The sequence below is a fragment of the Oreochromis niloticus genome, linkage group LG15, assembly GCF_001858045.2.
Source record: "Oreochromis niloticus isolate F11D_XX linkage group LG15, O_niloticus_UMD_NMBU, whole genome shotgun sequence".
Classification (NCBI taxonomy): Eukaryota; Metazoa; Chordata; class Actinopteri; order Cichliformes; family Cichlidae; genus Oreochromis; species Oreochromis niloticus.
Window position 1 is genome coordinate 4,131,068 of NC_031980.2, and position 25,241 is coordinate 4,156,308.

General features: G+C 39.5%; 1 protein-coding gene and 1 long non-coding RNA gene across 5 annotated transcripts; one reads left to right on the plus strand and one right to left on the minus strand.

Moving 5' to 3' along the window:
• Nucleotides 1-306: 306 nt before the first annotated feature.
• On the minus strand, nucleotides 307-10,731 carry fermt1 (FERM domain containing kindlin 1). 4 transcript variants are annotated; one of them, XM_003440798.5, is made up of 16 exons: nucleotides 10,626-10,731; nucleotides 9,050-9,209; nucleotides 8,326-8,423; nucleotides 7,696-7,831; nucleotides 7,417-7,554; nucleotides 6,661-6,844; nucleotides 6,459-6,561; nucleotides 6,243-6,350; nucleotides 4,299-4,430; nucleotides 4,126-4,175; nucleotides 3,633-3,757; nucleotides 1,867-1,973; nucleotides 1,429-1,653; nucleotides 1,222-1,346; nucleotides 987-1,128; nucleotides 307-886 (listed from the first exon to the last, which is right to left on the minus strand). In XM_003440798.5, the coding sequence occupies exons 2-16, from the start codon at nucleotides 9,198-9,200 to the stop codon at nucleotides 713-715; spliced, it is 1,998 nt and encodes a 665-aa protein (XP_003440846.1). In that variant the 5' UTR covers nucleotides 9,201-9,209; nucleotides 10,626-10,731; the 3' UTR covers nucleotides 307-712. The 4 variants fall into 4 exon arrangements, with proteins under 4 accessions (XP_003440846.1, XP_019201581.1, XP_019201582.1 ...); XM_019346036.1 differs by lacking the exon at nucleotides 10,626-10,731 and adding an exon at nucleotides 8,664-8,698 and having other exon boundaries at nucleotides 9,050-9,150; XM_019346037.1 differs by lacking the exon at nucleotides 10,626-10,731 and adding an exon at nucleotides 8,582-8,698 and having other exon boundaries at nucleotides 9,050-9,150.
• LOC102081797 (uncharacterized) lies at nucleotides 10,718-24,825 on the plus strand. The gene is made up of 3 exons (XR_265900.3): nucleotides 10,718-10,802; nucleotides 16,379-16,503; nucleotides 24,694-24,825. It is a non-coding gene; the product is annotated as an uncharacterized LOC102081797 (long non-coding RNA).
• The last annotated feature ends 416 nt before the right edge of the window (nucleotides 24,826-25,241 follow it).

Sequence of the window (25,241 nt, forward strand, 5' to 3'; positions counted from 1 at the left end):
GTAGGGACTAAGACTTGATGATATGATATTGCAGAGAGTTGGTTTTAGAGGAAGGATGTAAGAAACAGAGAGGGATGGAGGCGGATGATTCACTGGGGTGACCCCTACTGGGAGCGACTGAAACATGCAAATAAAAATGTGCAAGTGATTTTGATTAATGAGACTTGTAGTGCTTTGAAGGATCAGATTGATCAGCAAGGTACTATGATACTATATAAGTATCAGTCCAACAGAGCTCATTAAACTCTCTGAAAAAAAGGACCAATTATAAGAACTGTAAGCTAATAAAAAGAAATGTGAAACAAGTTGCAAAATAAAAAAAACATCCTTTAATTACTTTTTACTTTTTGAAATGAGTACATTTCTGCAGCTGGAAAAAAACGTGTACTTCTTAAAAACATCAGTTCATCCAGACTTTTGACATAGTCTTGACATATTTACATCAACAGCGTTATTTTCCTAGTGCGGGGAACATTGGCGTAACTGATTAAAACAAGATATATGATGAAAAACGATTATAACATTCTTTTCTGGGTAAAATTATGTCACTTTATCTCACTGTGATCTGGTATCACATTTCTTCTGTCACTGATGTGTCAGTGTTTATGGACCACTGCAGCTACTGATGAGTGCTCTATTTTCACACTGTAACATTAATGTAAATAAGCGATCAATGCTCTTTAAAAAAAAGCATAAACTAATACATCTTTGCTCATTCTTGGCCTCCGGTAAGTTTATGGAACATTTCTTCATCTAGTGTTTCATTCTGGTCTTTAGATCGCGTGGAGAGGAAGATGTAACCACCGATGAACTCGTGGACTACCTTGCAGTCACAGCTCACGCAGGAGAAGGCTATTGTCACACTTTGATCAAATTCTATGGTCACCTGTAATTACATACAAGAGATTCAGGATTTAAAGTAATGCTGTCTGTAGATAATCCACCAGAAATGTCCTGAATGAAGGGAGAAAAAAACAATCCCTCACCTGTCTTATCTCCCAGTTGACATTCCACTGCTTCATGTTGGCGAATCTCCATGTGGTGACAGGCAGCCCAGTGGACATGTCAATACGAATCATGCGGTTATATGAAATCCCAAGAATTTCATCCTTCTTACTCCCTTTGAATCTGAATGATTGAAAAATAAGCAAAAGGAAAACCTCTTGGATTATCATTCATAAATGACATTGAACGTCTATTATATCGGTCCTTTCACCGTACCTGACAATGTAGTATTTGATACCAAACTCTGGGAGTGATTGCCATGCTTGGATGAAGCGCATCTTGGCCTCCACCAGAGACAGCTGTGCTATGTTTTGGTGTGCCTCGAGGATACGCGCAGTCAGCTTGATCCAGAAATCAAAGGCAAATTAAGTAATAATACTTAAAAAAAAAAGATAGCTGTCGGCAAAGTAAAGTATGACAAACCTGTTTGGTCTTGTGTTTCTTGGCGTATCGTGGAGAAACAAAACACTCCGCATTCATTTCCATTGTTTCAACGTCAGGAGCTGCTTGACCAGGAGGGGGCGCCAGGTTCTTCATTTGCAGAAAAGATTGAATGTGCTTCACTTCTGTTTTGTAAGAGCTGTACGCCATTGTCTTGCCTTTGGAAGCGAGGACACATGCAGCTTTCCACTTAGCGTACTGGGTTTCCTGGTCCAAAGGGAAGGAATAGAATAACAAGGTGTAAAGTTCGCCTCAAATTTCTCATGTTTATATACACAAATATACACAAGGAATTTTTTTTTTTTTTACTAAAGAAGACTTACTGGTATTGACAGAAAAAAAAGCACAAAATCTCAAAAAGTAAAGATTTTGCTTTGAAAACATTCTCTTTACTTATATGAATGATAAGGTGGGCCTTACATTGTCACATCGGATGTACACCTCATTCATTCCATCAGCCACTGGCAGCAGAAGCTTGATGCCGAACTTCTTTTCAGTGACGTTGACATCAGGGACCACCTCACAGCCTGGGAATCGAGAAGAGGAGATGGTAATATAAGAATGGATAGATACAACAGATCTCCAACAGAATATTGTCACAGAATATAACTGCTGTCTTTGTGGCAGCTTAAAAATGTATATTAAAGAATTACATTTTATATCTCAATTTCACATCATATATGAAATGATCAGAATACTTTGTTTCTCTGTTTTTCTAGCCTTTGAGGGGAAATGATCATTCTCATTTGGTTCTCAGTGGGAGACTAACCTTTTTTTCCAGCTATGTATTTTTAGTGTTTGTCTCTATTAATGTAGCTTTGCATATTCATAGTTTAACATAATTCTTTCTCATCTTTTACTGGGTCTTTGCAGCTCTTCAGTTCATCCACAACTGGTTTCAGCTCCTCTCATTCCCTCCTTTTCTTCTACTGACTGACTGGCTGCTCCTTTTAAACAGAGGATTTGATCAGCCATGTGCTAGCTATGTGCCTATGTGACCATAATAAACTAACATCTGCTCTTACTGAAACCATTACCAACAGCAATTAAAATTAAATTTCATCTCAAATTTATTTATATATCACTAAATTACAAAAACAGTCCCCCCAAGGTGCTTTATATTGTAAGATAAAGCCCCTACAGTAAAGAAGGTTTCGGGGAATCCTGTTAACTGTTAATTTTGTATGCCATATGTAAGAATAAGGTCCAGAGTGTTATAAAAATGCTGGGTGGGCTTATTTACATTTTGACAGAATCCATTTGATTCTAATAACAGATTAAATGCAGTGTTTATGATGTCATGTAGATCGTGTTGTTCTCAGCAGCTACATAAATGTTAAAATCCTCCACTATGTTATTTTATGAAAGTGGAGCACAAAATCAGATAAAAAGGCAAAATATTTAGAGAGAAACTCTGTATAGGGGCCATGAGGACTGTAGTTATGACAAATAAAACTGTTTTTTTGTGTGTGTTATTTTTTGTTTTCTAATTATGATTTACAAGGCTAAGAGTCAGGCTTTCAAATGAATTAAAACTGACTGGTTGTTTTGTTGATTAACAAGCCGGATTGGCAGATTGCTGCCAGTTCTCCTCCTCGGCCTGTGCTTTAAGGATTCTGACAATTAGTATGACTTGGGGGTGTTGTCATTTAAACTACCATATTCATCCTGCTGTAACCAGGTTTCTGTAAGGCCGAAAAATCAACATGTTGATTATTATCATTACATTATCTACTAACAGGGACTTAGAAGAGAGATATCTAAAGGTAAATAATCCATATTTAACACTTTTACTTTTTGGTGGAGTTCTTTCTTTGTCTTTTTATGCTTTAATCATTTGTTGCTGATTCTTTTTGGTGGTTTGTGAGTAGACACAGTCTCCATTAGGATGAGGTTTTGGGGGGATGACAGGAGGAGAGAAGCTACAGCGAGGTATGCTGTGTGAGTCCTGATCTTTTGGTACATAGGATCCCTTATATATATCCTTAGCCCACATATTGTTACATTTGATAATCAAAGTGCCATAAATAACAGGAAATAACATGGTCACTTACTAGTCACCCAACAGAGACCCTTTCTGAGCAAGGAAACACCTTGATATACGTTATGAAATAAAGAAAAGCATAATAGGGCCCATTTAAATTCAAACTTATTAATCATTTTTTCACACAATTCTTTTTACTGACCTCGGAGGTGAAACTGCTCTATTGGTTCTCCACTGGAGGCCTCCTTGTTCTTGTAGTAAGAGATGGTGGTGTCCTTAAATACAAACCAGTACTCTTTGTATGGGCGCAGCGTCAGTCTTTTTGGCCTGATTTAGCATTGAAAAAGTAAATTTTTTTAAGCAAAACTGCATAAATGTTTTAAAATGTGCATAAAGTCTTATTTTTTAATAACGGAGGCTGCTCGTTCAGAGCAGCAATTCTGAGAGCCTTTCATTAATTATCAGATATCCTCAGGGGCATTATAAAACAGGAGCATGAATCAGAGACAAAAACACACAAAATGAATTTATCCAGTACGCTTTTGATCTCTAACAAATGTTGATCTTATAAATCTTAAATTTGGTTATTTAAGGGCAGCATGCACACACATTACTATGATGATGAATGATTACACTTCAATAACTATTTAGCATCTTTGTGCAATATAATGTAATATATTTAAAGTTGGCTTTACCTAAACAGTCGGAGGGAATTTGCCAGCTCTGGGATGTCTGTAATGTCTTCCTGGGGGCAAGACAAACAACTGTCAATGATCATATGCATGCAATTAGCTAAGGCTTGTCTATCAACCTCAGCTTCAGAGCTGCAACAGAGGTGAAAACATTTGGTTTTTAAAAATATGTTTACCAGAATTTTGTCTGTGTGCCCGGCCTCGAGTGTCACCTCCAGGTTGGAAAGGGCTGCCTCTATTTCGTCAATTTCTGGTTCATTAGAGTTGTTCAGAGGTTCAGTGGACATGGTCAGTTTACAAATGTGATACTGGTGGGACAAAGACTTCTGGTTAGGAATCTGCAAAAGCTAAGAATCTGCACTGAGCTTAACAACTACAAGTGGTAATGAAGTTCTCCGACATGACTTAGGAGATTATGCAAGGCTGGCATGAGGCAGAGGGAGGTTTGAGCACAGCCCAGCGTGCCAGGCTTTGCACCAATGTGTAGGTGAGTGCAGCATTCCTTTTGAATCTGTGATTTCTGAATCACTGTCCCAATCGTTGCAAAATAATAGCTGAAGTCACCAGAGATGGGATGAAATTAGGACACTCATCATGTTGCAGCTGAAACACCAGGTAATAATCAGCTTCTTAGACCCTATTGTGTCTGTTGGGGCATTCTAATTATTACCGTACTAGCTTTTCTGCTACTCTGTCTTTAATTGTATGACTCTTTTCCCTGCCTCCCCCTCCTTTCCTCCTCTTCCACTGGGATTTTCCTCATGTCCTGACATGTCCTCAGATGGATTTAGGCACCCACCTCACTCTGCTGTACTATGAGCGTAAAGAAAAACATAAACTGTATTAAAGACTAAAACAGCTGCATTACTGTGGCCCTGAAGAATTGCATGTCATGATCTTCATTTAAAAGCTTTACCAAAGGAAAGTTTACACTTATCATAAAACAAGGCATACTAGTGTAATGTATAATGACATACAATCTATAGCTTTATAGTCCTCAGGATCCAAATCTGAGCATTTATCCAAAAACAACCAGTCAAATGAATAGGGAGTAATTTGTTATGCGAAGCATCTTGGCATTTTTATTTTAAAAGGTGCTATAGAAATACAGTTCATTATTACTTCTGCCAAGAAAGTTGTGTTTTTGTTACAGTTGGCATGGCATTCTGTCTGTAAACACAACAAAAGGTTTTGAATGAATCCTGGTAAAACTTTGTATGTGTGTAGGTTGAGGTCATGTTAACAAGCCATTAAAATTATTAATTGAAAATTGACAAAAAGCCTTATAACCTATGGTGCGTATTATCAGCATATAGAAAGTACCATATAAACATGATTAAAAATATCGCATCACATTTGACCTCTCCTTCAAAATCAATACATTGATCTGAAAGTCAAAGTGACAATAATGCCATACTGAGCTATTTAAAACTACGTTTTCTACTCCTCCTGTGTGTATGAATGACATATATTTTAAATATCTCATTAATTATTATAACTTAGTTATAGTAACAGGTTATAACCATTTAAATACATAAAAAGTTGAATACATGTAAACATTTTCAATATGTTTTTTGAAGGGGAAAACAAAATAAACTTCAATTAACTTAATTACTTAATATTTAAACAGTGAAATTACACATCTATTAAATCCACATAAATAAATAAAAATTATATGCGAAATCTGTCAAATATACTAAAATGGATTTCAACAGAGCAAATAACAAAAACCTGCACGTGGCTCTTGGTTTTGCTGCAAAGCTCTGAAAGTACATTTAAAAAGAACAAAGAAAACAAAATGTAAATATACTAAATGAAAACTATTCCCCTAAAAAGAAATATCGGATAGATAGTGAGCTGAGTTGGTGGAGGTTTGTGCTCTCCGAGTGCTTCTTGTTATTAACGTTATTTTATTGGGCCACACAACAGTTTTCTCATTAACCCTGACACTCATCAACCAAACTATCCTCTTGCGAAAGGTTACAAGGGTTACATTTAATAATCTTCCACACGTAGTATATGCAAGCAAACAATAATGATGCAACCATTGCACCACATTAAAACAGCTTCAACTGTAAAAAATAATTTGCTTGCTTCCTGCAATGGCAAGTTTTTCTCACCTGTAAAGATGCAAACATGAGCATTTCCTCTTCAGTGCAGTCTATCTCTTCCAGCAGGATAGACCAGCGGGCCTGCTCATATAGCTGGGTTATCCTGACGCCATCATACTAAAACACAAAAACATGCCCGCATAGACACATGCGGTTTTAGTTCAACAATTATAGGCTTCAACAGTTTATTTTTTCCATTTTTTGTGATCACCTTGGATCTCTTACCTTAGGATTGATGTCAAAGAAGACATTGTACTTGAAGCGCAGCAGTAGCTTGTCATAATCTTGAATGTCTTGCTCCATAAGTGAACGGGATGAGTCCAACCACCTGTTTATTATAGCAACAACCAAATCAAATGTCTATCTAGGGAAAGAAATATGATTGTTTAATAATCAGCTTGAGATAGGAAATCCGGTCGGTTTCTACCCTGCATTGTTGACTGCTTTGTCCACCAGTGACAACGGCTGATACATCTTGGCCAGCTCGGCAGGTGGCAAGTTTGCCTGAGATTCTGCAAGAGGGTTTTCTCCAAACCAAACGCTGGTTGCAGACATTGGCATCCCATTCTCTGGGTCATAGGTTGCTTTCATGGTCTTACTATACATGGGGCCTAGTTTGAGGGAAATAAAGGGCTGATGATTAGCTAAGATTTAACATAACTTCATATTTATACTAAATATAAAGGTACTGTATTTAAAATCCAAATTCCAAGAAGCAAAAGTACGAATATAACTTGAAAAAAAAAGGTGAGAGAAAAACAAAACAAACTGAGCTACAGACTGAAGACGGAGCGATTTTTAGGATGGTGCAGAGTATGAACTTTGTACTCAGAGGAAGAGTGCGAGAGTGGGTGTTCCTGGAGAACACGGCAGCTTACTGAACAATTCTGTCAGATCTCACTGTTGAGAAATGTGCCCTGTCAGATCACAGATGCACTACATACTGTGCAAAACTTAAAAACTAAGGTGGGGATGCTCTATTCATATGCTATGAATATATGTATGTTTATATACCCTTTTTCTTTACGTTAAATGAACGTCATACAAAATGCAGCACACAGAAAGTAAAGAATCAAATGCACATTTCATTGTAAACAGCACCAATTCCCTTAGATAGGCTTACAGAGTCTTTCAAGGCACATGAAAGACTATTCCTATTGCACATCTTTTTCTTTCAGAGTACCTGTTCCACTTGGTCCCCCACTCAGTAAATCTATGTCCCAAATGTCCTCCTGTTCTGAGTCCTTATCTTTCTTCTTCTTCTTTTTGGAGGCATCATCCGGAGGCTTCAGCAGTGACAGTTCTTCTGGTCTTCTAATGTCTGAAATGGTGCAAAGCAGGAGCCGACAGGAAGAATATGGGAAGGAACTTGAACCTTGAACTTAGAACGGTGAATGAGGCATCCAAAATCAAAGCTGTAATGGTGCAGGAGAGAGCAATCAGAAGAAACAGAGACGCTTACTGAGTATTCTGCAGATGTCTATCACCGTCTTGAAGACCACATTGGAGAAGCTGACGGTCATTTGGATGGTTTTCATATTGGGAAGCTGCAGTAGCAGTGGTTTATGCTGGGGTGTGTAGCGCAGCTCAGCATCAGCCTGTGTAGCAAAATTAATTGTATTTATATTAATTTCAGGTGTCAACTCAGTATATATCCTGTATATTTACTTTGTCTTGGAAACCCAGTATCATCAGTATCATGTTGGTGTGCATGTAGTAAAAAATGAGACTTAAAATAATAATAATAATTTATACTTTGGTGCTTTTGTCCACATTTTTTACACCATTACTGGAATCAGGGTTTGTATTTGGGCTTAAACATTGCTTGACTGGATAAGATATGAAACATAGATTATATACCTATATGGTTTTGGCTACACTGAATAGGTCAATAAGAGTTTCTCTCAGTCTCTAAGTGAGAGGATATAATTTTATTTAATAGCTTCCAACGTGTTATATAAAACCTCTCTACACCTTTAAGAGCTGCAAGAACACACGTAATTTATTTAGCTAGATTTGACTGGAGAACACTTTCCCATTGGATATTTTAAGGGGAATTCCACATTCCTTTGGGTGTAAGAATTCATCTTACCTGAATCCCATACTTGTCCAAGGTCCAGTGGGTCCTGAGCAGCCAGCATTTCCTCTGTTCCCACCACAAAGCATGGTCCGACCAGTCCTGAGGAGCCTCTGCAAGGCAGACGTATTAAGTAAGACATTTTATCACCTGCATATTATTATCACATGTCAGGTTTAAGGGGTAGTTCACACATAAAGTTATTGCACTAATTTACATGTCGGATTTAAAGAGCCTTCAGGGGGAGGTTCTGGCTCTGTAGGTAACATACTTCACCAACAACTACATCTGCTAGCGTCACAAATATTTCCTGCTCCCACGGTTGTGTAGGTGGTGTGGTTTAATGAGTCTACCTGACATCATCTTATGGTGCTGGGCTGAAATCCATCTGTTGATGACAAGCCGCTTAGTCATTTATTATGTCCCATGCTCTTTGAATCACCTCCATAAAGTTGCCTTCAAGTTAGCCACATTAGCTCCTCTGTGTTTTTGAGGAGCGTAAATTGATATCAGATCAGAGACTGGCTGAACTTTGGCCCCCGAGGCTACACAAGCACTGTGACAACACAATGGCACTGTAGTGTAGAAGAATGCAGCTCAAACAAGGGTGTGGCTTGGCTAACAGAGCTGTTGTAGCACCACATGTAGGTTGAGGTTGTTTGTTAGCCTTTGTAGTTACACACTTTTCAAATTCCTTCCAACCACTATGCAGAAACACATCCGTGCTAAGCACACTTACTGATTTTCTCCACCAGTTTAAGCATGAGGCCACCGATGTGCAAGTCTCCCATCACCCTCATCTTAAATTTCATGGACTCATCACCTTCCTTTTGATCCACCTGCACAGATAGCTGCCACGATGTTTCTCCATATTTTGCAGGTGTGACCATGGTCGTGTTCTAAAAAGACAATGAAGAGATTATTAAAAAAGGTGGGGGTGCTCACAGGTTTAGTGAACGCGACCACAGGGGCACAGCACAGGGGATCTTAGAAGGAAACTACTATCTCTAATTAAGCACTTAGTGAGGGGAATTCCACTAAAATATGTGGATTATTTTGATAATCCCTTTTGTTCGGATAATAAGGAAGTGTCTGGGATTGAGTCAGAGGATTGAGTGTTTCTCAACATCCTGATTTACTTGGCAAAGATTTCACCACCACACATCCCTTACTGTTTCTGTCTCTGAGTGGCCGCATATGGAGTAGATTCGAACTCTGCTTCTGCTGCAGTGTCTCTGCAATGATACTGCAGCCCCCGATCTACTCCCCTCACTCAATAGCATTTATAAATAAGACACCAGCGAACACACCGACGGGCAGAAGAAAAACAGATCAGACTGCAGAGCACGCAGCATGCACTAACTAAGACGACACAACCTAGTATAACAGCACACATCTGGGGGGTTGATTGGTTGATGTTAATAAGGTAGAGTGATGGATGAAAGACATAAGGCAGATAAGAAAGGAAAGGGGGAGAAGGAGGAGCAGCACAGCTGCGGAATGTGTGACGAGCAGGGACACGAATCTGGTGCAGGAGAGATCATACAAAACAACAATCTCCACACACTGCACCAGCCTACACTTATATCAGATCTGAGCTCTGAAATGTGGGAAATAAAGACATGAAAACTCTGACACAAACTCATTTGAACTATTCACAGCAACACTGTATACCAGTGAAAGACCAGACCTTTTGATACTGTGTTGTCAGGAGGATGCTTTTTTTTTATATACACACACTGCTGTAGGGTGCAGTAAAAAGTTGGAGCTTGCATGCCTGCTGAGGGAAAGCTTGTCGAGATGTGTCGGTGTATGATGAATTCACTGGCACAGTATTAGACTAGCTGCAAAAAAAACTGATTGATGGAGCAAATTTGTTTTAATGCAAAAGCTCTAATAAGAGAAAACCAAATATATTCATGCAAAATATACAATTCAGTGAGATCTCATATTGGAACTCCTCATACAGGACACCCACACCACATTTAAAAAAGGCCTCAACGATTCTTTATTCACTGTAAATAGTCACTAAGCTCAGAAACACTCCTTAAATCATTAAAAAATTATTATAAGTTGAAAAAAAAATGATAGCAAACTTTCTCTAGAAACTTTCATAAACAGCAGGATTCCAAGAATTCAGGATTCCCTGAACAGTCCTGGGGTACATGAATCCCTGAGCCCTATATAGGCCTACGGATAAACCCCAACAGGGTCATCGCAATCATGTGTTATGATTTTTTTTCGTCAGAGATCAAATTCCGTAGTAAAATAACGGTAACAAATTTCCCAACCGCGAATAAGAAACCCATTCTTACCTTAAATTAAAGTTTCCTGCCAGTGAGCTATTCCTGGATATTTTCTTGGGAAGTGGACTGACCCCGAGAATGAGGTTCCTTTGGGAGTAAAACACGCCCAGTTCGCACAGGTAGAGAACGGAGGTGGGAACGTAGGAGGAAGTGGCCGAGGTGCACGTAGCATATTATCCTACAGAGGTGAGTTTGTTCTCAGCCTCAGTATACGGACGGCTGTTTAACTGTTTTCAGCAAAATATGAGAAATAAAATAGATAAACTACCATACTGTCCGTCTCAGTGGTTAAAAGCTACAGACAAGCTAAAACTAGCAAGTTTATCAGTGCTAACAAAAATATTTCAGTGAACATACTCAACCACTCAGCTAATACTGTCACTTTATTACCACTTTGTTATTGTGGAAATAAATAGCTCTTAGTTGGCTCAAATAAGAGATGTTAGCAGAACCAACACTGCAAAACGAGCTTATTAAATTTAATTTGACATTATACTAGGAGACTTTTTTGTTGTTGTTTTTTAAAAATTTACCTTCATAATTTACAGACTACTTGAAATGCTAATCATCTTTCTGAGGAACAAAAATATACACCATAGTACTGTTAATATCTTTTTGCTAATAAGGACCAGTAAGATTATCGTATTCATTTTAATGCAGAAAGTCAGATTGTTACAGTTGCCCTTATAATTACCTCTTGAAGGTAATTATAAGAGTAGATGCGGGAAATTGTAGCACTGAAAAAGTACATCATGCTAACCCACTGTGTCTCAAACCGAACAAATCTTCAAAGTAATCACATTACCTTATGGCCTATGTACTTTCAGATTTGTTTAGATGTTGGTTATTTTAGGTTGTATGTTCAAGGCCAAAAAAAGTTCTTTCTATTTTTTCAAAAGATCTTGCCATTGTTCTTGTAATAATTAGATATTATTTTATGATGTAAATACAAAGTACATTTTACTCAAATATTATGTAATATACGACCAAATGACTGAACAGAGCTTTGCAAAATAACACAAAAAAGTGAAGAGCATATTTATATATGTATTTAAAAATGCATACTGTGTATATTTGTTTGTTTGTTTCTGTTTATTTATCTGTTAGACTACCTCTCATGAAAACAAGAAAAATGTATTTCAGAAAACTAAAACTAGAAATCATGGAATTCACTGGACTGAATTCACGTTTTTATACCCAAATTTCAGCCGGCACATTCATGGATAACAACAATCGTTGTTTTAACAATAAAAAAAAAAAGAATTTTGAGTTAACTTTTTAACTAATTAATTTTGAATGTGAATTAACCATTACAGAAAGATAAAAAATAATTTTGGTAATTACCAACACTTAATTTAGGGCAGCTGTGGCTTAACTAATACGTAGGGTAATATTGTTTTAACACATATAAAAGACAGCATTTTATACAAAGAAGCATGTATTTTCATTTTAAAGTGAAATATGTGACAAAATATGTCATCATTCAGGCAAACAAGTTGCCTGTGATTGTAGCCGTTACATTTGCACTCGGTATGGCACCCATATTACAGTCTTGTATTTTAGTTAGCAGCAACTACATTAGCATTACATTAGCTGTACATGGTCATTTTGTTCAGATAACCAGAGGATAAAATTGACATTAGTTTAAATTTGCACAAGTGAAGTAACTCTGCAGTTGTTCCACAGGTAGAAAGACAGTCTAAATGAGCATGTACAGGTAAGTGTATCCGTAAAGTGTAACCTGTTTCTTCTTTGAAGAAGTGAGCATTGCCCCTAGTCTTCCTTTACTGCATTTAAATTGCTAACCACTGGTTAATGGACAGATAGACTGTCCTTTTTTCTATTGTTTTTACTATAACTTTATTGTATTTACATTTAAAGTTGCATTTATAAATGAACCCTTGCATGAGGGTCCATTTGTAAGTTGTAATGTTTTCAACTATTAATCCTAACAGGATTATTATTTTTGTTTAAATGGCTTTTAAAGTTGCAGACCTCAAACAACACAAACAGTTATATACCTCAAATTGATCAGCCCACCTTCAATAATTCCCACATCCTCCTCAATGAGTAAATCAAGATGAATCATTTGAGTTTGCCTTTTCCACATAGTCGTACTGCCAGCTTATGAAACACATCAGTAAGAAAGATGGTTAGCATTTTTTTTTACCATTTGTACAGATGGTGTTCTACTGACAACCACCCAGCCACAGCCAGCTTTGTAGCTTTTAATATGTAGGTGTGTTTCGTGGTTTTTTTGTTAGTCATTTAGGCATGAAGTGAGGCCATGTGTGTAGCCTGCCACCCCCTGGTTTCTATCTATACTTTCGCCTCAGAGTGAAATGTATTCTAAAACTGGGCAGGGACATCAACCTCATGTCGCCACCGTAGGAAAGATGAATGTGCTAACTTTCCTATAAGGCTGCTTTCGTTTAAGTCAGATTTAGTGTGAGATAAAATTCAAGATGTTGTATTTTAAGATAAATATCTTTAAATTGAATGAAAGAGCATCTCCTTCATGGAAAAGGACGTAATAACTCTGTCACATCATCAACACTGTGAACTTTGACCTATTAGATCTTGTCTGCCTTCCACTGGCAAAATCACACCAAACAACAGCTTTTTCTACTACAAAATTTTATACTCCCAAATTATATCAATTATATCTCTTATTACACATATGCATAGGTTGAAATACTGTTAATGACTGCACTTATCTGCAGAGAGACAAATCCCGTTTGAAATCATATTCAGTCTTGTTGAAGGAAATGATGGCCCTTCAAAACCTGATAACTCCTCTGGTACCACATGGTGGCGCCATTGGACCACACCAGTGTTGGAAGAGGGAAGGCTAGGAGGCATTTCTTTATTTAAATGACTAAATGAAACAGTAAACTAAATAGCGTTTTTAAGGTTTGAATTCTGTGTTATATAATGGACAAATATAATTCCGAGTCAGCATTTAAAGTAGTTAAAATTATGTCACTTCATTACTTTTTTTTTTCCTTTTACATTTTTTTTTTATTCATTTTTTTTATTTTTTGCTCTGGAGACAGAAAGAAAGAGCTGACAGTGGCCACTAAAGTTACCACAACATTAGATGGAGTAAAATCAACTGTGATAATGCAAATAAAGTTGTTTGTGATGTCTCAAAAGGAGACTAATGTTGCTTTCTAATTGTGCAAGTCATCTCTTGGTTCACAAAAACTTGTTTTGTTTTGCTTTTTTAGAATAAAAATCATATTTTTAGATTAACTGAGAGACTCCTGTTACTTGTCCCATCCGAGTCTGGTGTCCGACTCTAGTGCAGAAGAACAGCCTTGGAATTGGAAAGTACTCATGGACCACTCAGCATAGCAGGATGAGTGCCAATGCGGACAAAAACCTTGGCACTCAGGTTGAAGGACACTCTCTCTGGCCTTGTGACCATTTTATTTAATTTTTTTTTACCACACACACCAAAGATTAGGTGTAGCAAACATGCATGTGAGTTTGTCGGAGCTCTCTGTTTTTGCTGTGAGTGTTTGGTGCTGGCACATGAGGTTGTGTTGAGGCCTTATGTAAGAGAGGAAATGTAAATTCCATGACAAAAACAAACAAATAAACCCTGAGCCTCATAAACCGTGTCATTGGTTTAAGGATGAATGGAAAATAACATAATTTGGACCTGTCAAGGCTGGACACCGTGCCCATGTCATCATGACACCTGTGGTTCTAAGAGCAACTTGGTACACACAGTCCGAGCTGGAGGAAAGGACAAACATCACCTATGCTACGATGCCTGGGAGAATGATAAAATGTAGTCTTTAGACCGATTGAAGAGAAAGAGAAGGAAGGCTTTTGGACTGTGGTTTTAGACACAATAAATTACATCTACTGCCTGAAGCTGGTCTGAACCTACTTGGAAGCGGGTGGGAAACAACATCTGTAGAAGCCTTCGTCGGTGCTCTGTATTTATGGAAAGAGAAACCTCCCGGTGACCTGGGAACACGCTTACCCAATTAGCAGCCTCGCCGACGGATCAAATGGAAGTGAAAAACATTCACTGCCGTGACGGAGACGCATCACAATGCTCCATTCATGCTGTCGAGCCCTATGCTTTGGGGGGTGAGGTGGGCTCGGGGAGGGTGAAGGGGTGTTCTTTGAGGCATGTGATGGGGAGGTGGGATAGGTGAGAGGGAGTAACGAATGCAACAAGGAACTGACTTACCTCACCGTCTTCTTTGACGTGTCAGCGGAGGCCTCATTCATGGCTTAATACTGATTCAAACACTGTTCAAAGGTGTTGTTTTTATAAGGTTATATCCCCTGCACCTCTGCCTCTGCATCCTGCCGAACTCTCCAATTTCTCCAATCCAACAAAACCACATGTTTTGTCCCGTGGGACTAGGTGCTGAGGGGGTCAGAAACCCTGAGAAACAGCACAAGAGAGGCTCTTGACAGTGCAGGACTCTGGGGAACAAAGGCTAAACATCCTTGTGGCCTGCAGAGTGTTATAGTTTTTTTTAAGCTGTTAAAATCATGTCTGCTTCTTGTGAATTGATTTATTTTTAAGCCATGGATTCCCATAGCCCTCATGAAATTTCATACCGTTATTTATTTAAGTAAAAATAAACTGGGAAAAAAAGTCAACAAAGAAGAACATGCAGGGTATTTGTTCTGCAAATGTCAGCATCATTTTGAATTCAGTCAAGCGAGTTGAAGCAGGCGAGGCGTGATCATCAATAGAGAATATATCTACTGATGTACAGTGTAACACACAGTGACTAAACAGTCTATGAGTTGATGAAAAGTGCCTGTATTTGTCTGAATAGCTCCAACGCCACCTCTGATAGGTTATGTAATCCTTAAGCTGCACTGAGAGCCCTGCAGAAAGGCTCTTTTATTTCTAAAATAATTGTTTGTTTATACGGGTGGAGCTAAAGGTGCTTTAGTAAAAGGATCTTACGGTCGTGCTTGAGAACCACTGGACCCTTGTAAAAATTGAAAAATGTTACCAAGCTAAGGCCAATCCCATCAAAATTCAAAATACTTAAAAAAGGGGGGAAATTTGAAAGTAAAGCTAAAACATACAAATTCATGGATTTACAATTAAACTAGAATTTTCCATGCGCAACAGCCAACGCTGATATTCCCTTTTTTCCCTGTTCACTTCTTCTTGCATGGAAACATCTGATGGAAATAAAACTTCATGGTGTCAGGTCAGATAGCCATAAATACAGGTTGTCAGTGCAGTGTGACCCTCGCATTTAGAAGAGAGGCTGCTCTGAACTGTGGTTTGGAACAGGATATCATATGTTTAAATATTGAGCTTCTTTCTGAAAATGGGCTACTGTAAAACAACTTCCATCGCATAGCATATCGCTTTACCTGTCAGGGGCAGTATTTCATCGCTTTGCTGCCCAGAAGCATAAAAGATATGAATGAGCACAGACATGTGGATAGACAGTGATCGCTCGCCTAGGACAGATGCTCCCGCTTGTGCAAAATTAAAACGAGGACACATGGATGACATTTTCAGATATTAAACCTGATGAGTTCACAGTCCTTAGCTGTTGAAAACGGTACTTTGTCGGTTTCAGCAGGTGTGCATGAAAGTTTGAAGCGGCTGACGTCTCTGTTCCTGTAGGAATATCTGAAATACGTTGCATAAAGTCACAAGCAATGGTGCGATTTTTTATTAGGTCTGTCAGTTCACACAGACACACGGTGGGAACATTGCCCATATGTTTTTGAAGATTAAATAACATATTTTCTTGCAGGTCACGCATGTTGAGGACTGCACAGAAGCATTCAGACGCCATCCAGCCACGTCCGGTGCTCCAGACCCAGAGAGAAGAAACAACCACTGACACTGACCTTGAAGTGACCATTACTGATCTCACAGGTACAGCGTAAGAGGAAGCTGGGCGTTGTGTTCCTTTCCTCACCACATTTGCCAACCGGTTGTGAATGGGTGCCATTTTAAAAGATGCAAATATGGGTCGCCTCTGCCTGTATCAGCTGATGCAGGTCAGTGTTTTCTTTGGCCAAGCCTTAAAGGCACGACAGGAGAAAGACGTACTGAGAGTTAGAAAAGGTCACATAAACTCTAGTGGGATTACTTTACCAACACTTTCCATGGCTGAGATCCCGTGAATGAATCCATTGTGGGGTGGGTCCTTGCTCGCGGAAAGCAAACCCTGTCAGGATCCAGTTCATTAGCACCTAGTTTACTGTTTGAAGTTAGTTATTTATCTGGTGTCTAAAGGGGAACCCCGTTCAGACATATGTAAGCACGCCCGTTGGTTGTGTGTGTGTATGTGTGTGCTTGTACATGTGTGTGAATTCATGCGCAGGCATGTAGTATATACTTTCACCAACGTTCAAGACTTGTAGGATCTACAGGGGATTTCCAGAGCAATTGGCTTGAGAGAAAATAAAAGTTTCCGTGGTGCAATAAAATGTATGGAGAATGAACAGGAGGTGCATTGGTCTGAAGGTGAAAAGCAGCGCTGAGAATTTGTTAGCAGTTTATATGTTTACATTCTGATGTTCATCAACATTGACTTGATTAATTCAAAAAAACAACAAAAAATTAAATCGAAGGAAGAAACAAGCTATTTTTTTTTTATCCCATTGTTATATTTATCAGAAGCCACTCTTAAGAATTTAATGAGGTCATGTCACACAACTTCATCTATTCAGCATAAAAGGGAATTTGTTTTCGCAAACATTGCTTCGAATAGTTCAGCAGCAGTAGTCCATCTTCTTGAGTTCTTCTACTGTATTCCTAACTCTCATGTGAGAGTGCCTTTGTGTGTTTTCGCTTCTCTTTTCTTTTGTGATCTGTTTGTTCTTTGGAAGGCGTCCCAATGCCTCTGGTCAGACAAAAGTGCCGCGTTGAGCAAAACCTCCACTCCACTTTTATGGTCTGTGTGGGCCGTCCTATTTGTACATGCTTAGAGCAAATTAGACCAGCAGCTGTGCGTGGCCGTCCTATTCCGTGTTGGCTTTTCATGATAAAAATATGCTCTGGTAAACTCGCAGCTTGCGCCCAGAAATATGCATCCCATTTCTTCTGGCACTGACACCTCAGTGAGACTGGGAAACAGAACTGGGGATAAATTGAGGGGAGTGGTAAAAGAAACATAGGGGTCCTATAGAAAAGAGGGACCACCTATGCTGATCTGTAGAAGGAAGATAAGTATTAGAAGACCAAAGAGAAGCCTGCACCTGTTGTGAGATGACGATCAGGCCACGGGTGACATCAGTCCTTAACATGTCAAGGTCCTTTAGTCTTTAACAAACAGCAAACCAGCCTTCGTTTAGAAATTTCAGAATAATATTCGTATTGATTATATATAAATGAAAAGAATTATGAAAATATTACTAAGAGGATAAAACATACAGAACAAAAACAAAAAACATGCAAAACTAAAAAATAACTGTTATTATTTATATAAAATATGCAGTTAGAGAACCCTTTGAATTATTGTGATTATGCATTAACCAAATTATTCAACTATAGTGGTCCCTCGTTTATCATGGGAGTTAGTTAATAACCCACGATAGGTGAAATCCACAAAGTAGCCAACTTTATTTTTTACAATTATTATAGATGTTTTAAGGCTGTAAAACCCGTTACTACACACTTTATACACTTTTCTCAGACAGTCATGAACATTTTCACACTTTTCTCTCTTGTTTAAACTCTCAAAGTTCAAACCTTCGTAGAAAAATAAGTTCAGTATTATAGAATGAAACCAAATGCACCCACGGTTGCCTTTGACGGTGATTGTCGAGTTTGTTGGGGAGAAAACGTACAAACATACAGTACAGCACTTCAGAGTCACACTGCTAGCGATCGAAGATTTATGTAAATTTGACGAGCTGAACGCATTCCGCATTCTTGCACACAAAAAATCCGCGAAACAGTGAGGCCGCAAAAGGTGAAACGCCTAATAGCGAGGGACCACTGTACTGTGAAGGACACTGTGGCAGTGATTTGGTCCATCATTATTGCCAGCTGTGATTTATTCAGTTCCACCAGGACCATCATAGTCAAAGGGGAACTGTTGTTTCCATCTGCAGTAATTTATATTTGGCAGTATGGCTTTGTTCGGGGATCTCCCTGTTATTCCATGTACATAAATGAAAAGCCAAACCTCATGCAAAACCACACATGCACACACACACACACACACACATACATGCATGCATGTGTGCACACACACATATACTGGCTATTAGTGACAGGAGATGATTTTGATCATTGATTAACTCAGACACAGCATGAAAAGGGGAAACTGAGGTGCGGATGGGTTGCAGTGCGGCTTGCCAAGACAGTAGTGATTATAGGCAGGGTAAAATAGCTTAAACGTTGTGTCCCACAGGAGATTTGATTGTACAAAATGCAGATTGAAACCAAGGTTGTGCAGTGATTAGCACTCTCACCTCACAGCAAGAAGGTCTTGGGTCCAAATCTCCTGGCTGGGGGCCTTTCTCTGTTTTTTGCTTCTTCTTCCCGTGGTTGCGTGGGTTCTCCCCAAGTACTCCAGCTTCCAAAGACATGCATGGTTAATTACCATAGGTTTGAATTTCAGTGTCACTGGTTGTGTCTCTCTGTGTTAGCTCTGCAATAGACTGGCGACCTCTCTAGGGTGTACTTCGCCCTTTGCCCCATGACAGCTGGGATAGGCTCCAGCCCCTCATGAACTGAATTAGCAAATGAAGATTGATGAAGAATGGCATCACTTCAGCCACCAGCTGATGTGGTCTGGCAACAAGATGATGTACTGGGATTGCCAGGAGAACTTGACTTTGTAGCCCTAATATCATAACCCTAGCCTTTCCATCATGTATACACAACAGAGTCTAATAAGTTACTTACTACTTTTTCAGGGCTTTAAACTAATTTGTCATATTAATGTCATACAAAAGCTTTTTGGTGCGTTTTTCGTTTTTCGTTTTTTTTTAGAAGGAAATGATGCCGCATTGAACAGTCATTTTTTTTTCAATCGCAACAGATCCATTTCCATTTCCCACTGCATGATACTGCTGCTGATTGGATGGTATTGTTTTCCTCTCGAGACGTCTCTCTTGTGCTTAAAAGACACCAAAATAGGTTTCATTGGCTTTTGTTTGATTGTTGCGAGTTTATCCAACATTTAAAGCACATGTACCATTAGGTTAGCACATAGCTGTGTTACATTTGGGTTCTTTTAAGTGATTCCTTATAAACAGTTAGTTTAATTTGTTTTTAAAAATTGTCATTTGAGGCTCTCTCCTTTTTGGCCTGAATGTGCCACGTGGAACACCACAGCATCCCTGCTAGCTTGCAGTCATACGTGTGAACCTGTACATGCACTATGAAATGAAGTGAACCCTTTTAATATTTAAAATAAATATAACACCCCTGCCTGATTTCCACTGATCAGTGAAGTTGCCCTTTATGTCTTGAGACAGTTGGGAAAAGTGGTAGGTAAATATAATTTCTGACAGTGTGACAGGAATAAGAAATAGTTCCCGCTCGGAATTGAGTTCTTAGGCTAATCATCTATGATTATAGCTCTGAAAGCCAAAATACACTCCATGTGAAAGAGGTTGTTTTCATCTGTATGCTGCAGCCGAACAACCGGCTGACAGTGTTACCTATTCTCCCGAGGGCTCTCACTCTCCTTCTGAATCTATTTGTCTGGCCTGCAGCAGGTCTGGTAGCCCCCAGGGACTGTCCTGGGAGACCTGGACAACATTGGCAGCAGGTAGCTTAGCGGTGTCATTTCGCTGCGGTAAGCTGGACAAAAGCATCTCTTGTTGTTGCAAGCTGTTTGTGGTGCTGCTTTCCCAGCCCTGTGGAAAGGAAAGGACAGCCAATGACCAATGCCAAACAAACCTGCTCCAGCTCACCTGTGCAGTGAATGTGGAACCGAATGACCCAGATCTGGATGGAAACCATTGCAAATATTTCCCAGCAAAGTCTGTGGAAGAAACATTTAACAAGGCCTCTCAGCAGGGAATTTAACTAACTGTAAATGACTTTGACTCCCTCTAGTTTGTGTCATCTGTTCCAGTGGAGTAGTAAACAGCTGCAACAAGCCATCCAGCATGAGGTTCAGTGCCGAGCAAGGTGTGGATTGAAGGATTGAAGCATAATAAAACTTCAGTGCTCTGGACGACTGCGCGTTGATCTAATCGTGCAAATTTTATTGTAAAACAGAGGAAGGAATGACACTGACAATCAGTGATTAGAAGCAGATTTGTTGTTGATGAGCAGCGAATCTGTTTATTGCCTTGTCTGTGCAGTGCTGGTGGCGAGGCAAAACCACTTTTGCCCACTACAGCTCAGTTTAGAAGCATAAGCCATGCTGCAAATATTTGGCTTGGCCACAGAAATTGAATTATATTGGCACAGAAAACCTAGAAATAAAAAACAGCAACCTTGGGAACAATTATGCAAAGTTAAATGCGGTTAAACCAAGTGCTACTGGTTTTCCATTCCATCCAAAAGGAGAGGAAAAAAGGAAAAAGCTGCTGTAGCAGAGTTTATCCACCTCAGTAAATATGGTGAAGCATTTATCATTGCCATGGCACTTGTAGTTATTGCTCATTTTTGTAGTGCTGTATAGCCTCTCTGTGTTACACACAGCTTTGAAAATGAAGAAATCTTGTAGGGAGTTCACTCATGTGAACCAAAAGCTGTGGTGACTTGATGGTCCATTTCAACCACAGATGAAACCCCATAACAGATAGCATTTAATAAATGTTTCTTCTGTTCCCTCAAAACATTTTATGCCGTGACAACACAATCAACATTATTTGAAATAAACAGCAATCAACTCTGCTTGGATGATTTATGCATGTATAAAATCATTTGTTTTACCCTTAAAGTCACTGTAATGTTGCAAAAATCTTATAGCTGATAACAAAATTCAAGGTTCTATACGCCTTCGTGTAATGAAATGAGTCATTATTGCTCAACATTTTGGTGATGTTGTATTCAGTAACATGAAGTATGATGACATTATCTGGCAACTTGCAAACAACTCTTTCTGTGACCTCTGTGCAAGATGCACAGACTGAGTTTGGAAAAATAAATATATAAAAGAAAAGCATATGTGTGAGTCCAACATGCAAACATATTGAACTAATAAAGCACCATAAACTTATAATAGAATATACCATCATTGTAAAAACAAAGTACATACTCGTTCAAATGGAACAATTTACTTTTCAGAACATAATGAAAATATAAAAATGAATACAACCTCAGATGAACTACAAAACATGACATTTCATATTGTGCCATTTAGCATTCATTTAACAAATAATAAATTGCCATTCAGGTGTGTGATAACACAATGTCAAAGAGGAACGACATCAACAATGACATTAAATAAGTAATAAGTAGGATTGTTGTTGCCCATCTGCCTGGGTTATGAGGCCATTCCCAATCATTTCGAAGTTGAAGTTGACGTCATTCTACAGTGAGAAACATTATTCGCAAGTGGAAAACGTTCAAGACAGTTGACTTCCCAAGAGTGGCCGTCAAATTCACCCCAGGGTCAGATTGTGCACTACTCAGAGAAACTGCAAAATACCCAAGAGATACATCTTAGACTCTACATATTAAATGTTAAAATTCATGACAGTACAATTAGAAAAAGAATGAACGGTGGTTTGTTTGGAAGCCTCTTCTCTCAAAAACAAAACAAAGCATAGTAGCGCAGCTTAGGTTTGCACAAATCACAAGATGTCTGGAAGAGTGTCTTTTGGTTGAAACTGGGTCATCCAATGGGACAATGATCGCAAGCACAGCAGCAAATAAGCAACAGAATGGCTAAAAAAGAAAATAATCGAGGTGCTTCATTGGTTGAATTCACACTTTAACCTGACTGAAATGCTGTGGTGGGACAGAGATGTGCAAAATAAAAATCCACAGAACTAAAACTGCATTGTAAAGATGGGTGGAATGAAATGGACCTGTGCAGAAAAGGAAACAATTCAAGTTATTGTTGCTATCTGTAGTTGTACTAGCTACACATAGGGTGTACTTAGTTTTACACATACTGCTTCTGCATTTTGTCTTAGTTTTTGTTAAATGTATAATGACTTGTTGTAATATGTCATGTGTTTTTGTTTATCTGAGGCTGTATTTCCCTAATTTTCAGATCTGGGAAAGACTAGAGCATTTTTATTATGTCATCATGTGTAAAACCTTAGATTTGAAAGCGTATATTTTTTACCATGAGGGTACATGCATGTTACTATGCGAGTAATTGTTATCTTCTCTAATTAGTCAATGAAAGCCCACCTGCTCACACGGGAAACACAAACTACATTGCTCTCACTGACACAAACACTAATGCTGCTAGCCAGCTACCTAGCTAACCATCACGCAGACCTTTAAGCCAGCTTTGTTTGCTCACAGCTGAGGCTCAAAAGAAAGGCAGGACCGGTGCAGAAAAGGGCCAGCTTTGACAATTTTCACACAAAGAGAGCACTGTTGGCTAACAGTGAGCGGCCTGTTTCTGGGAGGTTTGCACTGTTCCTGGGGCCCATTTCATGGAACAGTTAGCAAGGCCAAAGGCAACCCATGGACTGGAGTGATAGTTAAGGCCTTCGGGGCACAAACCTGGGTCTGGCCCTCTAGCTCTCCCCTCTGTCCCCCACCCAGTTCCGAGGCTTTCACAAAGCTGACTGAGGACGCCGGGTGCTGCAGGTGTCCTCTCATAAAGGCCCACATCACATGGGCTGGTGGACTGACTGACTGAGTTGGCACGTTTGGGTTTTTTCACTTCACCACAGGTGTTTGAAAAGCCACAATAATAATGAGGTTTCTCACAGTCAGCATTTAACTACTTACTACTTATTAGAGATAATCTTGATGTTTTTGGATCTATATTGTGTCATTTTATGTGGAATACCATCTGTTTAAAGCAGTTAGTTATCTATCAATCCATCTAATGTTTTACAGGTTAAATCAAAACAGGCAAAGAGTGGCTGCCACTATACATCACTCCGAGCTGGGCTGAGGACAGAACGTTAATTTCTTTCTACCGTCCAAACACAGTATCGGTGTTGGAGAGGATGCTTCCTCCAGCTGCGACTGTAATTGCAGCAGCTACCAAAAGAAACACTCCCTGTCTTTATTTGATTAAGCTGTAATGTGATTGAGAGCGCAGATATATAGCTTTCATGGTGAGGAGGGGAAAGAGGAAGGAAACACGCGAGGAAAGACGTGAGTAAAAGAGATTAATATCCAGGCTTCTCTCCTCCTGACCACAGAGTGGGCATAAAGAGCCCGGCGCCTCATTGATGTCAACCCTAGCTGTTCCTGTCCTGTAGTTTTCAGTTTGGTTTGGACAGAACAGGCGGCCTGGCCTACAGGAGTTGGGAGGACAGGGCACAGGCTTTCCCACATCACTCAAGGGCCTCTGATAGGCGGTCACAGGGGCCGATAATGACAGGGGGAGAGATTTAGTATTAAAGTCTCCTCTGCTGCCTCCTCTGCTTCTTTCTGACGTCAGAATGTTAAATACGGGGATGAGAGCATGGCATGGCCTATGGGGAAGGGAGTTAGACCTGTCTTAAGTATAGAGCTTTGTGTGAGAGAAGCCTGGCTGGGTTGCCTTGGGCTGTTACTAAGGACTCATGATGTACACAGCTAGGGGGAATTTGGGATCACAGTCAATCATTAAAAGGATTTGCATTTGCCATAAATATGAAGTCAGTCAACGTAAATGGTGATAAGTTTCAAGGAAACTTCTTATTCGCATAGTGACTAATTCAAAGTGGTTTGAATATACTGGGTCTGCTCTGGGTTAGAAATACAATCACACAGGCCAAGACTACCAGTAAATTATTCTCCATAGTCTTTAGTTGTTCGGAAGTCCTGGCTTGCAGCCTTTTCAGTTTTTCAACCACTATACCACATACAATGCTGAGGGTTTTCCCTGTGCTATTTGTAGAGCATTATAATATTTGAGTTTATGACTAATGAACTTGGAAAGCCTGAGAAAGGAAAACTAGATGGCTGGAGGCTTGTTTTCAAAAATGTCATATACTCACAAGTAAAAGACCTCATTGTCTTTGCCAGGTTGCAACTGAACCGTACAACCGAGACCCAAAGCGGCTCAGCGACATAAAAGCAGCCGAATGCTGCACCTGCATCCACAGATCATCACACTATTGTGGCATTTAAAGAAAAGGCCTCAGTCGAACACGCCCCCCTGACCTTCTCCAGCTAACATAAACTAATTAGGGTGACTCTGAAAGGAATGGCCTACCATTGGATTAATCAGCGTCCACAGATCTAGACCAAGCAATCCTGCTCTGGCCTGTTCTCTCCTGAGACCCTCATTATCTCACGTTTTCAAAGGAGCACCGTGGCATATGGAAAGGGCTGACGGGGTGGAGAAATGGAGGAGGTGGTGGTGGTGCAGGAAGGGGCTTCCCCAGGTCCTCTCTTCTCACATTGGACTCAGAAAGGAAATGTCAAGCGTGAAGCTCCAAGAGTGGTCAGTACTGTTCAGTCCAGCAGGCAGCACAGAGGGGGCCTTTGTCCACCATCACTTAGCGCCAATTACAGCCCGTCAAAATAGTTTTTCTACTGTGGGGCGACGTGTTAATGGGCCCGGCGTTGGG